Source organism: Rattus norvegicus, chromosome 13, assembly GCF_021556685.1.
Source record: "Rattus norvegicus strain SHRSP/BbbUtx chromosome 13, alternate assembly SHRSP_T2T, whole genome shotgun sequence".
In the NCBI taxonomy this organism is placed as follows: Eukaryota; Metazoa; Chordata; class Mammalia; order Rodentia; family Muridae; genus Rattus; species Rattus norvegicus.
Genome location: NC_141546.1, coordinates 88983280 through 88997544, shown reverse-complemented (window position 1 = coordinate 88997544; position 14265 = coordinate 88983280). Strand labels below are relative to the sequence as shown.

Below are 14265 nucleotides of genomic sequence, written 5' to 3'. Positions count from 1 at the left end.
GGTGTGGTAGGTGTGGTCACAGGAGACGAATACTGATGCTTCCCTTCTTTTCTTCTTCAAATTTAGTGAAAGGTTCATTTACAGTGGGTTTTCCCTATCAGATAATCAGGTCAGGGAATATCTACACAGGCAAGCCATAGTTTTTAAATCTATTCATGTTGTCAATGGATATTAAACATCACACACACACACACACATACACACACAGACACACACACACATGCACGCACTATTTTATAGGTATTTATGCAACATGATCACTCAAATCTAAGCTGAACAAAGATAGCACTAATGGACATGGCAAAGTGAATGGAAAAGGTCCACAAACCTTCAGTCCTTCACAAAGAATAACAGGCAATTCAACAGAGGAATGGATACAGAAAATGTGGTACATCTACACAATGGAATATTACTCAGCTATCAAAAACAACGACTTTATGAAATTCGTAGGCAAATGGTTGGAACTGGAAAACATCATCCTGAGTGAGCTAACCCAATCACAGAAAGACATACATGGTATGCACTCATTGATAAGTGGCTATTAGCCCAAATGCTTGAATTACCCTAGATGCCTAGAACAAATGAAACTCAAGACGGATGATCAAAATGTGAATGCCTCACTCCTTCTCTAAAAGGGGAACAAGAATACCCTTGGCAGGGAAGATTAAAACAGAGACTGAAGGAACACCCATTCAGAGCCTGCCCCACATGTGGCCCATGCATATACAGCCACCCAATTAGACAAGATGGATGAAGCAAAGAAGTGAAGACCGACAGGAGCCGGATGTAGATCGCTCCTGAGAGACACAGCCAGAATACAGCAAATACAGAGGCGAATGCCAGCAGCAAACCACTGAACTGAGAATAGAACCCCCGTTGAAGGAATCAGAGAAAGAACTGGAAGAGCTTGAAGGGGCTTGATACCCCATATGTACAACAATGCCAAGCAACCAGAGCTTCCAGGGACTAAGCCACTAACTAAAGACTATACATGGACTGACCCTGGACTCTGACCTCATAGGTAGCAATGAATATCCTAGTAAGAGCACCAGTGGAAGGGGAAGCCCTGGGTCCTGCTATGACTGAACCCCAAGTGAACTAGACTGATGGGGGGAGGGCGGCAATGGGGGGAGGGTTGGGAGGGGAACACCCATAAGGAAGGGGAGGGGGGACGGGGATGTTTGCCCGGATACCGGGAAAGGGAATAACACTCGAAATGTATATAAGAAATACTCAAGTTAATAAAAAAAAGTAAAAAAAAAAAGAATAACAGGCAAGAGAGGAAAGATGGGAGGAGGAGAGGTGGCCCTCTCTAGAGAAGAGCACACCCATCAGTTGTACAAGGTCAAATGGTGAGTTCCAAAAGCATACATGCTAGTAGCATGATACAGACAGAACAGGTTATATTTAGGAACATATATGTATGCACTCATACACAGATACCTGCATTAACAACTAGTGAAAAAAGAGGCCATGGATTTAAAGGGGAGAAGAGAGGGCTATATTGAGGGCTTAGAGTGAGGAGATGGAAAGGAGAAATGTAATTATATTATGATCACAGAAATTAATAGTAAAATATATCGCAGCTTCTAGTTTCTGCCTGTGCCCTGAACTGACCTGGTCCCACAACTCTCTTTACCCAGATCCCCTGGGGAGAGAGTGGGAATCTCAGAAGTACCAATAATACTGAGAGCACAGGGGAAACCATCACTTCTGTTCACATTCCTGGCCCAAGAGGAACCTGCCTGGAGCCCTCTGGACACAGGAGCCAAGGAGCAGTCTGGGACAGGATCCTTCTAGTTTCCACCTGTGCCCAGAGCTGACGCTGTGACACAGCTCTCTGTACCTAGATCCTGCTGGGGGAAAGCTGGTCCCTGGAGTGCTGACACACAGGCTTACAGGAGGTTCAAGCCACTGTCAGAGGCAGCAAGACCAGCTAACACCAGAGACAACCAGATGGCAAGAGACATGCACAGGAACCTAGAAACCAAGACTACTTGGCGTCATCAGAGCCCAGTTCTCCCACCAAAACAAATACTGGATATCCCAACACACTGAAGAAACAAGATTTGGATTTAAAAATCACATCTCATGATGATAGAGGACTTTAAGAAGGAAACAAATAACTCCCTTAAAGAAATACAGGACAGCACAGGTAAACAAGTAGACGCCCTTAAAGAGGAAACACAAAAATCCCTTAAAGAATTACAGGAAAAAACAACCAAACAGGAGAAGGAACTGAACAAAAACCATCTAGGATATAAAAATGGAAATAGAATTTATAAAGAAATCACAAAGGGAAACAACCCTGGAGATAGGAAACCTAGGAAAGAGATCAGGAGTCATAGATGCAGGCATCACCAACAGAAAACAAAAGATAGAAGAGAGAATCTCAGGGGCAGAAGATACCATAGAAAACATTGACACAACCGTTAAAGATAATGTAATACACAAAAGACTCCTAACCCAAAAACATCCAGGAAATCCAGGACACAATGAGAAGACCAAACCTAAGGATAATAGGTATAGAAGAGAGTGAAGACTCCCAACTTAAAGGGCCAGTAAATATCTTTAACAAAATTATAGAAGAAAACTTCCCTAACCTAAAGAAAGAGATGCCCATAAACATACAAGAAGCCTACAGAATCCAAATAAACTGGACCAGAAAAGATATAGTCAAAACAGCAAATGCATAAAACAAGAAAACATTAAAAGCAGTAAGGGAAAAAGGTGAAGTAACATATAAAGGCAGACCTATCAGAATTATACTAGACTTTTCACCAGAGACTATGATACCAGAAAATCCTGTGTAGATGCCACTCAGACCCTAAGAGAACAAAAGTGTCAGCCCAGGTTACTATCTCCAACAAAACTCTCAATTAACATAGATGGAGAATTCAAGATATTCCATGACAAAACCAAATGAACACAATATCTTTCCACAAATCCAGCCCTACAAAGGATAATAGATGGAAAACTCCAAACCCTCTAGAAAACTCAAACTCCAAACTATACCCTAGAAAAAGCAAGAAAGTAATCTTCTTGAAGAAAAACACAAAAGAACAGAGCCACACAAATATAATTCCACTTCTAACAGAAAAATAATAGGAAACAATAGCCACTATTATTAATATCTCTAAAGATCAATGGACTCAATTCCTCAATAAAAAGACAGAGACTAACAGACTGGGTACATAAAGAGGACTCAGAATTTTGCTGCATACAGGAAACATACCTCAGTGACAAAGACAGACACTACCTCAGAGCAAAAGGCTGGAAAACAATATTCCAAGCAAATAGTCCCAAGAAACAAGCTGGAGTAGACATTCTAATATAAAATAAAATCTACGTTCACCCAAAGGCTATCCAAAAAGACAAAGAGGGACATTTCATATTTATCAAAGGAAAAAATCCACCAAGATGTACTCTCGATCCTGAATATCTATGCTCCAAATGCAAGGGCACCTACATTAATAAAAGAAACCTTACTAAAGGTTCAAAGTACACACACACTACACACAACAATAGTGGGAGACTTCAACAACCCACTATCACCAATGGGCACATCATGGAAATAGAAACTAAATAGAGACATGGGGAAACTAAGAGAAGTTATGAAATGGATATAACAGGTATCTATGGAACATTTCATCCTAAAACAAAAGAATATACCCTCTTCTCAGCACCTCATGGTACCTTCTGCAAAACTGACCATATACTCAGTCACAAAACAGGCCTCAACAGATAAAAGAAGACTGAAATAATGCAGTGCATCCTATCAGATCACCAAAGACTAAGACTTATCTTCAATAACAACAAAAAGAATAGAGAGCTCACATGAGCATGGAGATTGAACAATGCTCTACTCAGTGATAACTTGGTCAAAGAAGAAATAATGAAAGAAATTAAAGACTTTTTAGAATTTAATGAAAATGAAGACAGAACATACCCAAACTTATGGGACACAATGAAAGCATAGCTAAGAAGAAAGCTCATACTCTGAGTGCCTCCAAAAGGAAACTGGAGAGAGCTTACACTAACTGCTTGAAAGCACACCTAAAAGCTCTGGAATAAAAAACAAATACATTCAAGAGGAGTAGACAGCAGGAAATAATCAAACTCAGTGCTAAAATCAACCAAGTAGAAACAAAAAGAACTATACAAAGAATCAACAAAACCAGGAGCTGGTTCCATGAGAAAAATCAACAAGATTGATAAACCCTTAGCTAGAATAACCAGAGGGCACAGAGAGAGTATCCAAATTACCAAAATCAGAAATAAAAAGGGAGGCATAACAGGATCTGAGGAAATTTAAAAAAATCAGATCCTATTACAAAAGCCTATATTCAACAAAACTAGAAAATCTGAATAAAATGGACAATTTTCTAGACAGATACCAGGTACCAAAGTTAAATCAGGAACAAATAAACCATCTAAACAACCCCATAACTCCTAAAGAAATAGAAGCCATTATTAAAAGTTTCCCAAATGGGGAAAAATACAGGGTTTAGTGCAGAAATCTATCAGACCTTCATAGAAGACCTCACACCAATACTGTCCAAACTGTTCCACAAAATAGAAACAGGAGAACTACCCAATTCCTTCTATGAAGCCACAATTATGACCCAACAAAGAAAGAGACCCAGCAAAGACCCAACAAAGAAAGAGAGCTTCAGATCAATTTCACTTATGGATATCTATGCAAAAATACTCAATAAAATTCTCACAGACCTAATCCAAGAACACTTCAAAACAATCGTCCATCATGAAAATGTAGGCTTCATCCCAGGGATGCAGGGATGGTTCAGTATATGGAAATCCATCAATGTAATCCACTACACAAAAAAAAATGATCATTTCATTAGATGCTGAAAAAGCATTTGACACAATTCAACACTCCTTCATGGCAGAGGTCTTGGAAAGATCAGGAATTCAAGGCCCATACCTAAACATAATAAAAGCAATATAAAGCAAACCAGTAGCCAACATCAAATTAAATGGAGACAAGCTTGAAGGAATCCTACTAAAATCAGGGACTAGACAAGGCTGCCCACTCTCTCCCTACTTATTCAAAATAGTACTTGAAGTCCTAGGCAGAGCAATCAGACAACAAAAGGAGGTCAAAGGGATACAAATTGCAAAGGAATAAGTCAAAATACCACTATTTGCAGATGATGTGATAGCATACTTAAGTGACTCAAATGTTCTACCATAGATCTACTAAGCCTGATAAACAACTTCAGCAAATTGGTTGGAAATAAAATTAACTCAAACAAATCAGTAGCCTTCCTCTACTCAAAGGATAAATGGTGAGGAAGAATTTGGGGAAACGACACCCTTCACAATAGTCATAAATGACATAGCACACCTTGCTATGACTCTAACCAAGCAAGTGAAAGATCTGTATGACAAGAACTTCAAGCCTCTGAAGAAAGAAATGGAAAAAGTTCTCAGAAGATGGAAAGACCTTCCATACTCATGGATTGACAGGATTAATATTGTAAAAATGGCCATTTTGCCAAAATCAATCTACATATTCAATGCAATCCCCATCAAAATATCAACTCAATTTTTCATCAAGTTAGGAAGAGCAATTTGAAAATTCATTTGGAATAACAAAAAATCCAGGATAGTGAAAATTATCCTCAACAATAAAGGAACTTCTGGAGGATTCACCATCCCTGACCTCAAGCAGTATTACAGAGCAATAGTGATAAAAACCTGTATGGCATTGGTACAAAGACAGACAGTCAGATCAGTTGAATAGAATTTAAGATCCAGAAATGAACCCGCATACCTATGGTCACTTGATATTTGACAAAGGACCTAAACCATTCAGTGAAAAAAAGATAACATTTTCAACAAATGGTGCTGGTTCCACTGGAAGTCAGCATGTAGAAGAATGCAAATTGATCCATTCCTATAGCCCTGTACAAAGCTCAAGTCCAAGTGGATCAAAGACCTCCACATCAAACCAGATACACTCAAGCTAATAGAAGAAAAAGTGGGGAAGAATCTTGAACACTTGGCACTGAGGAAAATTTCTTGAACACAACACCAATGGCTTATGCTCTAACACCAACAATTGACAAATTGGACCTCTTAAAACTGCAAAGCTTCTGTAAGGCAGAAGACACTATCATTAGGACAAAACTGCAACCAACAGATTGGGAAAAGATCTTTATCAATCCTACATCTGATAGAGGGATACTATCCAATATATACAAAGAGCTCAAGAAGTTAGACTCCTGAGAGTCAAATAACCCTATTAAAAATGGGGTACAGAGCTAAACAAAGAATTCTCAGCTGAGGAATACCAAATGGCTGAGAAGTATCCAAAGAAATGTTCAACATCCTTAGTCATCAGGAAAAGGCAAATCAAAATAACCATGAGATTCTACCTCACAGCAGTCAGAATGGCTAAAATTAAAAGTTCAGGTGACAGCAGATGCTGGCGAGGATGCGGAGAAAGAGGAACACTCCTCCATCGTTGGTGAGATTGTAACCTGGTACAACCACTCCGGAGGTTCCTCAGAAAATTGCACATTGCACTACCTAAGGATCCAGCTATACCATTCCTGGACATATATCCAAACGATGCTCCAACATATAACAAAGACACATTCTCCACTATGTTCATAGCAGCCTCATTTATAATACCCGGAAGCTGGAAAGAACCCAGATGCCCTTCAACAGAGAAATGGATACAGAAAATGTGGTACATCTACACAATGGAATACTACTCAGCTATCAAAAACAATGATTTCATGAGATTCATAGGCAAATGGATGGAACTAGAAAATACCATCCTGAGCAAAATAACCCAATCACAAAAACATGCATGGTATGCACTCACTTATAAGTGGATGTTAGCCCAAAAGCTCGAATTACTCAAGATAAAATCCACAGACCACATGAAGCTCAAGCAGAATGACGACCAAAGTGCTGATGCTTCAGTCCTTCTTAAACGGGGGATCAAACATATTCATGGGAGGGGATATGTAGACAAAGTTTGGAGTAGAGACTGAAGGAGTGGCCATTCAGAGCCTGCCCCACCTGGGAATCTAGCCCACACATATACAGATACCAAACCCAGACAATATTGATGAAGCAAGAAGTACATGCTGACAGGAGTCTGACATAGCTGTCTCCTGAGAGGCTTTGCCAGAGCATAACAAATATAGAGGCGAATGCTGGCAGCAAACCATTGAACTAAGAATGGAGTACCCATTGGAGGAGTTAGAGAAAGAATTGAAGGAGCTGAAGGTGTTTGTAACTCCATAAGAACAACCATACCAACCAACCAGAGCTCCCAGGGCCTAAACCACCATCCAAAGTGTACACATGGGCATACTCATGGTTCCAGCTGCATATGTAACAGAGAATGGCCTTGTTGGGCACCAAAGGGAGGAGAATCCCTTGGTTTTGCCTAGGCTGGACCCCCTAGTGTTGGAGAATGTCAGGGCATGGAGGCTGGAAAGGGTAGGTGGTTGGATGGGGGAAAGGGGATAACACTGGAAATGTTAATTTAAAAAAAATCCAATAAAATATTATGAAAACACATTTGTTCCTGCATGATTGTATGAAGTGGAGATAGTTTAAATTCTCAGGAAGTAAATAAGTGAAACCATAATATATAGTATAAAATCACTTTCCAGTGGGGTAAAGTAACACTGAACGGTCGACATCCAAACTACTGGATAGCCATAGCGCTTAGCTCCTCCTTAGATTTCTGCTATGTCTTGCAGTACTGCTGGGCTGCAAAGCTTCCTGGCACTGAGGTGCTCTGTGTGCTTGCCAACAAAGAATGACTAGCTTCGATATTGTGCTTTTATTCCCAGTGCCTGGGAGCTAAAACATTGGGTCCTCAAATCTATTTGAATCTTGCTAATGGATTAGATATGAACATTCTCATTCCATCAATATTTCAGCAAACTTTTCCTAAAAAGAGAGAGGTGGTAAATATTTTATGCATGCTATAAGATCTCTCCTGTAGTCTGATGCCTTTTATTGATAATAAACGGGTATGGCTGCATTCCAGTGAAACTTTGTTTACAGGAGTTAGAGGTATATGCAGGTCAATGATAGGCTCTGCCTACTCTTCACCAGGCTTTGGGTTTGAAATTCAGTACTGTAGAAAAAAAATCAATATTTTTTTCCTAATTGAAATTATTCCATGGTGCGATGGATATTTTAAACTGTCTCAAAACAATAAAAACCAAAAATATAATAATAATTGGGGTTATAATTATTGCTTTTATTGAAAATCAATTTTCCATGCAATATATTCTAATCATTGTTTGCTTTTCTCTAACTCACCAAACATCCTTCAGGTATCTCCACCCACCTAAATTCACACCATTTTTCTCTCTCTCACAATGACTAAGGACTTTGAACATTTCTTTAGGAGCTTTTCAGCCACTGGAGATTCTCCTGTTGTGGATTCTCCGTTTCGCTCTGTACCTTATTTTTAAATGGGTTATTTGTTTTTTGGAGGTTAACTTCTTGAATTCTTTATGCATTTTGGATATGAGCCCTCTGTCAAATGTAGGATTAATGAAGATTTTTTTCCCTCATCTATAGGCTCCTGATTTGTCCTATGATGTTTTTGCCCTACAGAAGCTTTTCCGTTTCATGAGGTCGCATTTATCAATTGTTGATCTGAGCCAGTGGTGATCTGTTTAGGAAATTTTCCTCTATGCCAATGAGTTCAAGGCTCCTTCTCACTTTCTCCTCTATTAGATTCTGTGTATCTGGTTTTATGTTGACGTCCTGACCCACCTGGACTTGAGCTTTTATATAAGGTGGAGCTTTGTGAAAGGTGACAAATATGGATCTATTTTAATGTCACCTCAGCCCTGAGAAGGAACCCTTGCATAGGGAATTGACGTCTAAAACGAATGCAAAAGAAAATAATTTTTTCTTTTGAAGTACTATATATAGAAGAACTGTTTTGTTCTCTGATAAATTTAGCTGCTATTCATTCAATTAAAAGTTGAGAAATTCATGGAGAAAAGCCTTGTGTATTAATAGACTTCATTCTTGTAAGAGCCCCTTTGAAAACTCTATTCTTAATTAAGCTTTTAGACTCTTTTACCCAATGGCATAGGTCCAAAAACTTAATGAAATGTATCTCTATGTTTCACAGGAATGAAACAACACCTGGAGCAAGCTCCCTTTGGAATTAAGTGCCAGAATATTACAAGATGGGGTCATAGAAAATCACCTTTCCACACAGATGGGAATAGAAAAAAAAGCACAACAGAAAATGAGCTCTTAGGTATTGACAGCAAAATTTTAAATGTGGGTAACATACTTTAGAAACCAATTAAGTATTGGAATTTCTAAACTATATATGTGCGTATATTATTTTGGGAGTGGAGGTGGCATTTATGCAACAAAGTAATGATCTTTATAAAAATCAATTGAAATTTTGTTATGTGCATTGGTATTTTGCCTGCATATATGTTTGCCCACCATGCATATTCCTGGTATCCACAGAGGCCAGAAACGTGTGTCAGATCTCCTGAGGATGAAGTTACAGATAGTTCTGAATCACTTTGTAGATTCTGTGCATCAAATCTAGGTCCTCTGATAGTATAACTCTTAATTGATAGTGCTCTTAATTGTTGAGTCATCTCTCTCTAAACCCATAAGGTATGTTCTTAATTCCGGTATTTGAAATTTTCTACAGAAAACAGTAACATTCACAAAGGATTTGTTAAAACAGGGCTTTCAGTGCTGGGGCAATGACTTTAGGGAGTTAAGTGTTTGCTGCGGTTCAGAACCCAGAACCCATAGAAGCCCTGTGGGTGTGGCAGCCCACTTGCTATAAGAGCATGTGGGAGGTAGCTGAGTTCAATAAGAAACCCTGCTTCAGAACATAGGGTGAAGAACAATTGAGGAAGACACCTGCTGTCAACTTCAGGCCTCCACACGTGCACACACACACACACACACACACACACACACACACAGAGACAGAGAGAGAGAGAGAGAGAGAGAGAGCAACATACATCCTCTCATCCATGCATATACACACACCACACATGCACACACACCCATGTGTATATGCACACACCACATATACACACACCTTGAACACCCACACTACACACATGATACACACACACATACACACATATACCACACACACATGTGTATACACACACTGTTCTCACCCCACTACACACATATACACATGAACACACATACACCACACCATACACTTACACACTACACATACACAAACACAGACACACTACACATGAACACTGCATATAAAACACATTCAAATGTACACCCATTACAAACACAAAAATATTTTTTAATAAAAGGTTTCTAATGTTTTCTGAGTAATCAGTTTTGCTGTGATCTCAAAGTCTTTAGTAATAATAGATGTGCTAGTTTGGGGCAATGATTTCATATAGTTGAAATATTAATATAGAGGATTAATTTCTCAGCTAATATATCACCAACATTACTTGCAGCAACTCATTTGAAAACACACACACACACACACACACACACACACACACACACACGCTACTTAATTGTGGTGCTGTGTACAGGTTCAAAGTAAAGAAAGGTTGAGGCTGCAGACATTGTACTATGAACGTTGTCTCTTGCTTGAGAAGAGAAATAGTTTGCTCCAACTTCAGTAAGGCAGCTTTTGAGAATAAAAATATTCTATAATATGAACTTAGTAATAATACTGATAAGTATTTTTGTTTCTACTAATACACCTGGGTATTTCCATTTTTTAATTTATTTGTTTCAAATATTTATGAAAACATAAAAGTTACTTTGACAGCAAATCTCAGGCTTTCCTAAAAAGACATCCATGAATTTTACCTGAATAAGCACTGGTAATTTGAGATCAAGTCTCTTTGGGATGTTATCTACCTTCAGAACAGAAATAGCTAGTTGACAGGAAAGCATTTCGTACAGTTATAGGATTCAGGAAGAAGCCTACGGCTTGTTTATGTTGTCACCTAAGGTTGTTGTGTTGTTTATGTGTGTGCATTGTTTTAGAATTGTGATGTATGTGACCATATGTAGAAGTCTAGCTTGATCGTTTATTAATAGTTTTTACTAGTAAAGAACATGTTGGAAAACCAACTATTTATAGAATACTTTCAGGAAAAAGAGCCACCAAATTCCTTAGGATTTCATCTGTCCAAATTATGTATACGCCCTCGTTATGTACTGACTTACATACAGTGTAAATCATATTTACATTTGCTAATTATACAAATCCAGTTTCCAAAACCCATTACATTTTGAGGTATCAAAGATTAGAAATTCAATATATGCTCTTTTGTAGATATATACTACACATTTCATCCTGTAACTGTGAAGTAATTTTTATTTATTATATTTATATTCTTCATATATTTTCCACCAAGGACTCAGCCTGTAAAATTGATTTGAGAGGTCTGTGCAGATTGGCTCAGTGGGTAGAATCCTTGGTGCACAAGCGTGAAGACCCAGGTGTAGATCCTCAGCGCTCATGTAAAAAGCCAGGTCTGGTGCCAGGTGTTTACAATCCTAACTCTGGGAGGCAGAGCTAGGAGGACCCAGAGATTCTGGTCTAGCCAGTCATTGACCTCCAGGTTCAGTGACAGACAGCGTCTCAAAAAAAAAAAAAATCAGAGTTAGCGGAAGATAAATGATGCTGACTTCTGATCTCTACAAATAAGTGCACTTATTCACCCACCACCCCACATGAGCACACATCATCACACCATCTTCATATACAAATTTATTTAAAAGAATTTTGGATAAAGTTATAAATACATTGTAGATATATTTTGCTTTGTTACATTGAACTTTATGTATAATTTTTAAAACGTCTTACCGGTACTGTGTAGCTGAGGAATGAATAAGTCAGACTGAGGAAATACATAGTGGTCATCTACCTAGTTATACCAGAAGGAATTCTGTAAGCTTTACATTTTTTTAAATTTTAATTTAACTTTATTTTTATTTTGTGCATATGGGTGGTTTGTGTACGTCTGTGCACCATGCATGTTGCCAGTGGAGGCCAGAAGAGGGCATTAGATCCCTGGGAACTAGACTAGCAGACAGGTGGTTGTGAGCTGCTGTGTGGGTGCTGAAAATGCAACTCAGGTCCTCTCTAAGAGGATATAGTGCTTTATGACTGAGCCATCTTTCCAGTGTGATTCTGTACATTTTTTTTTAGCTACTGAAACCCCCATCTCCTCCAGGTTCACTTCTATTGCAAAGTATAGTCTTTTTGAGGGCCATTTTTACATCACGATTCCTCAAACAGTATATGATGGGGTTTAGAAGGGGAACAATGACAGTGTACAGAACAGACACCACTTTGTTTGAGTTGTAGGCATACATGAGCTTAGGACGGGCATATGTAAAAAGGGTGGTAGAGTAAAAAAGAGTTACAACTGTCAGATGAGAGGCACAGGTGGAGAAGGCCTTTTGACGACCCTGAGCTGACGGGATCTTGAGAATGGTGACAAGGATGATGGCATAAGATGTCACTACCACACAAAGAGGAACAGCAATGACCATGAGGGCCAAGAAGAAGTCTACTAGCTCAGCCTGAGAGGAGTCCTCACAGGAGACATTGAGGAGTGGAGAGATATCACAGAAGTAGTGATTGATATGTGGTGTGCCACAGTAGCGCAGTCGAGCTATGAAAACCATCTTGATCATGGCAGTCATGAGCCCACAGAACCAGCATCCCCCAGCCAGTATTCCACAGAGCTGATTGGTCATAATGACAGGGTATCGTAGTGGATTGCAAATGGCTACATAGCGATCAAACGCCATGACAGCAAGGAGTATGTACTCAGTGCAGACAAAGGTCACAAAGAAGTAAAGTTGTGTCATGCAGCCATTGAACGAGATACTCTTGTCCTTGCTGAGGAAGTCTACCAGCATCTTGGGACTGATGACGGTGACATACCACATCTCCAGGAAAGAGAGATGGCTTAGAAAGAAGTACATGGGCTTGTGCAGTTGCCCGTCACTGCGAATGGCCAGGATGATGAGAAGGTTCTCTACCAGTGTCAGCAGATAGGTTACCAAGAAGACAGAGAAGAGCAAAAACTGGAAGGCTGGTCTTGTTGGAAATCCAAGAAGAATAAAATGTGTTGTCACGGTCCAATTGTCTATTTGCAGAACCTTGATGACCATGGCTGACTGTGGGCATAGGCAAAGTCAGATCTTTCTGTGCTCCAAGTACCATTATGCGATTGATTATACTGACAACCTACCTCTAGCAATTCATCCTAACGAGAGCTTGCCTGCTTTTATGTATTTGTGTCCTTTTGAATTATGAACTAAAACTCTTGAGTGGCAATTAGTTATAGGGAGTCTGTATTTTGAGTTTTAAAATATTAGCTTAAGAAGTGTGACTTGCCCAGGTCACAGAGCAGTAAAGTTAGACCTCCCAAGTCTGAGCACTGTGCTTTTTCATTATGTTACTGCTGGGCATAGGGAAGTCCCTTTATACCACCCTCTCACTGTGGGCAAAGCATCCCATGTATCCCGTGTAAGAGAAGTGAGACATTCAATTATTTACTAGGTGTAATTTGTGTGATGGGGGTTAGTTTCAGAACCCTACTTACCTGTAAAATAGAGACAATCATATTTATTTAACCTAAAAATATTACAAAGCAATAATTGCGCATACCCACAGGTTAATATCAAATAAAAGTGCTATGTGAACATTTACCACCTTCTCAGGATAAAGTTGGATGAATAATTTGATGGACATTTCTTTTAATCCAATCCATTGTATCTTGATGGGCAATATGGTAAATATATGTTTAACTCCCACCCTGTCATTGTCTTGCTAAGTGAACATATTATATGGGCTTTCAAAATATTCATTATTTTGCCTTTGAGGTAAACATCATAGGAAGGTGTCCACACTTTGTAAACATACATGGAATTTAGCAGTTCTGTTCCTGTAGGTATTTACTGCTATTTTTCAATGCTACTGTTCTTAGGCCTAAATCAGCACACATTCTCTTCTCTATAATTCCCTTTCCCTTGACCCTACCAATAAGAAAACTGAAAAAGGAGATGGTGAAAATGTCAGTTATTTGTTAATGGAAAAGAAGGAAGAAATTGGACAGTTTTCTGATTGTTAAAAAACTCACTGATTTGGGAGTGATATTACAAAAATCTTTCCTGTTAGTAGGTCGTCTTTTCTGGTACTTAACTGAAGCATGGTCCCTGTCTAGGATGGGCTGAGACTTCCTCCAGAACCTCTCA

The 14265-nt window shown here is 39.1% G+C and overlaps 1 protein-coding gene across 1 annotated transcript; it reads right to left on the bottom strand.

Annotated features, from left to right (window-relative positions):
* Positions 1 to 12201: 12201 nt before the first annotated feature.
* On the bottom strand, positions 12202 to 13179 carry Or6y1 (olfactory receptor family 6 subfamily Y member 1). The gene has a single exon (NM_001000909.1). It carries the CDS (start codon positions 13177 to 13179, stop codon positions 12202 to 12204), a length of 978 nt encoding a protein of 325 aa, NP_001000909.1.
* Between the last annotated feature and the right edge of the window lie 1086 nt (positions 13180 to 14265).

Bases quoted from the DNA above. Each gene is read 5' to 3' on its own strand.
- Or6y1 (NM_001000909.1), bottom strand. From the start codon at position 13,179: ATGGTCATCAAGGTTCTGCAAATAGACAATTGGACCGTGACAACACAT.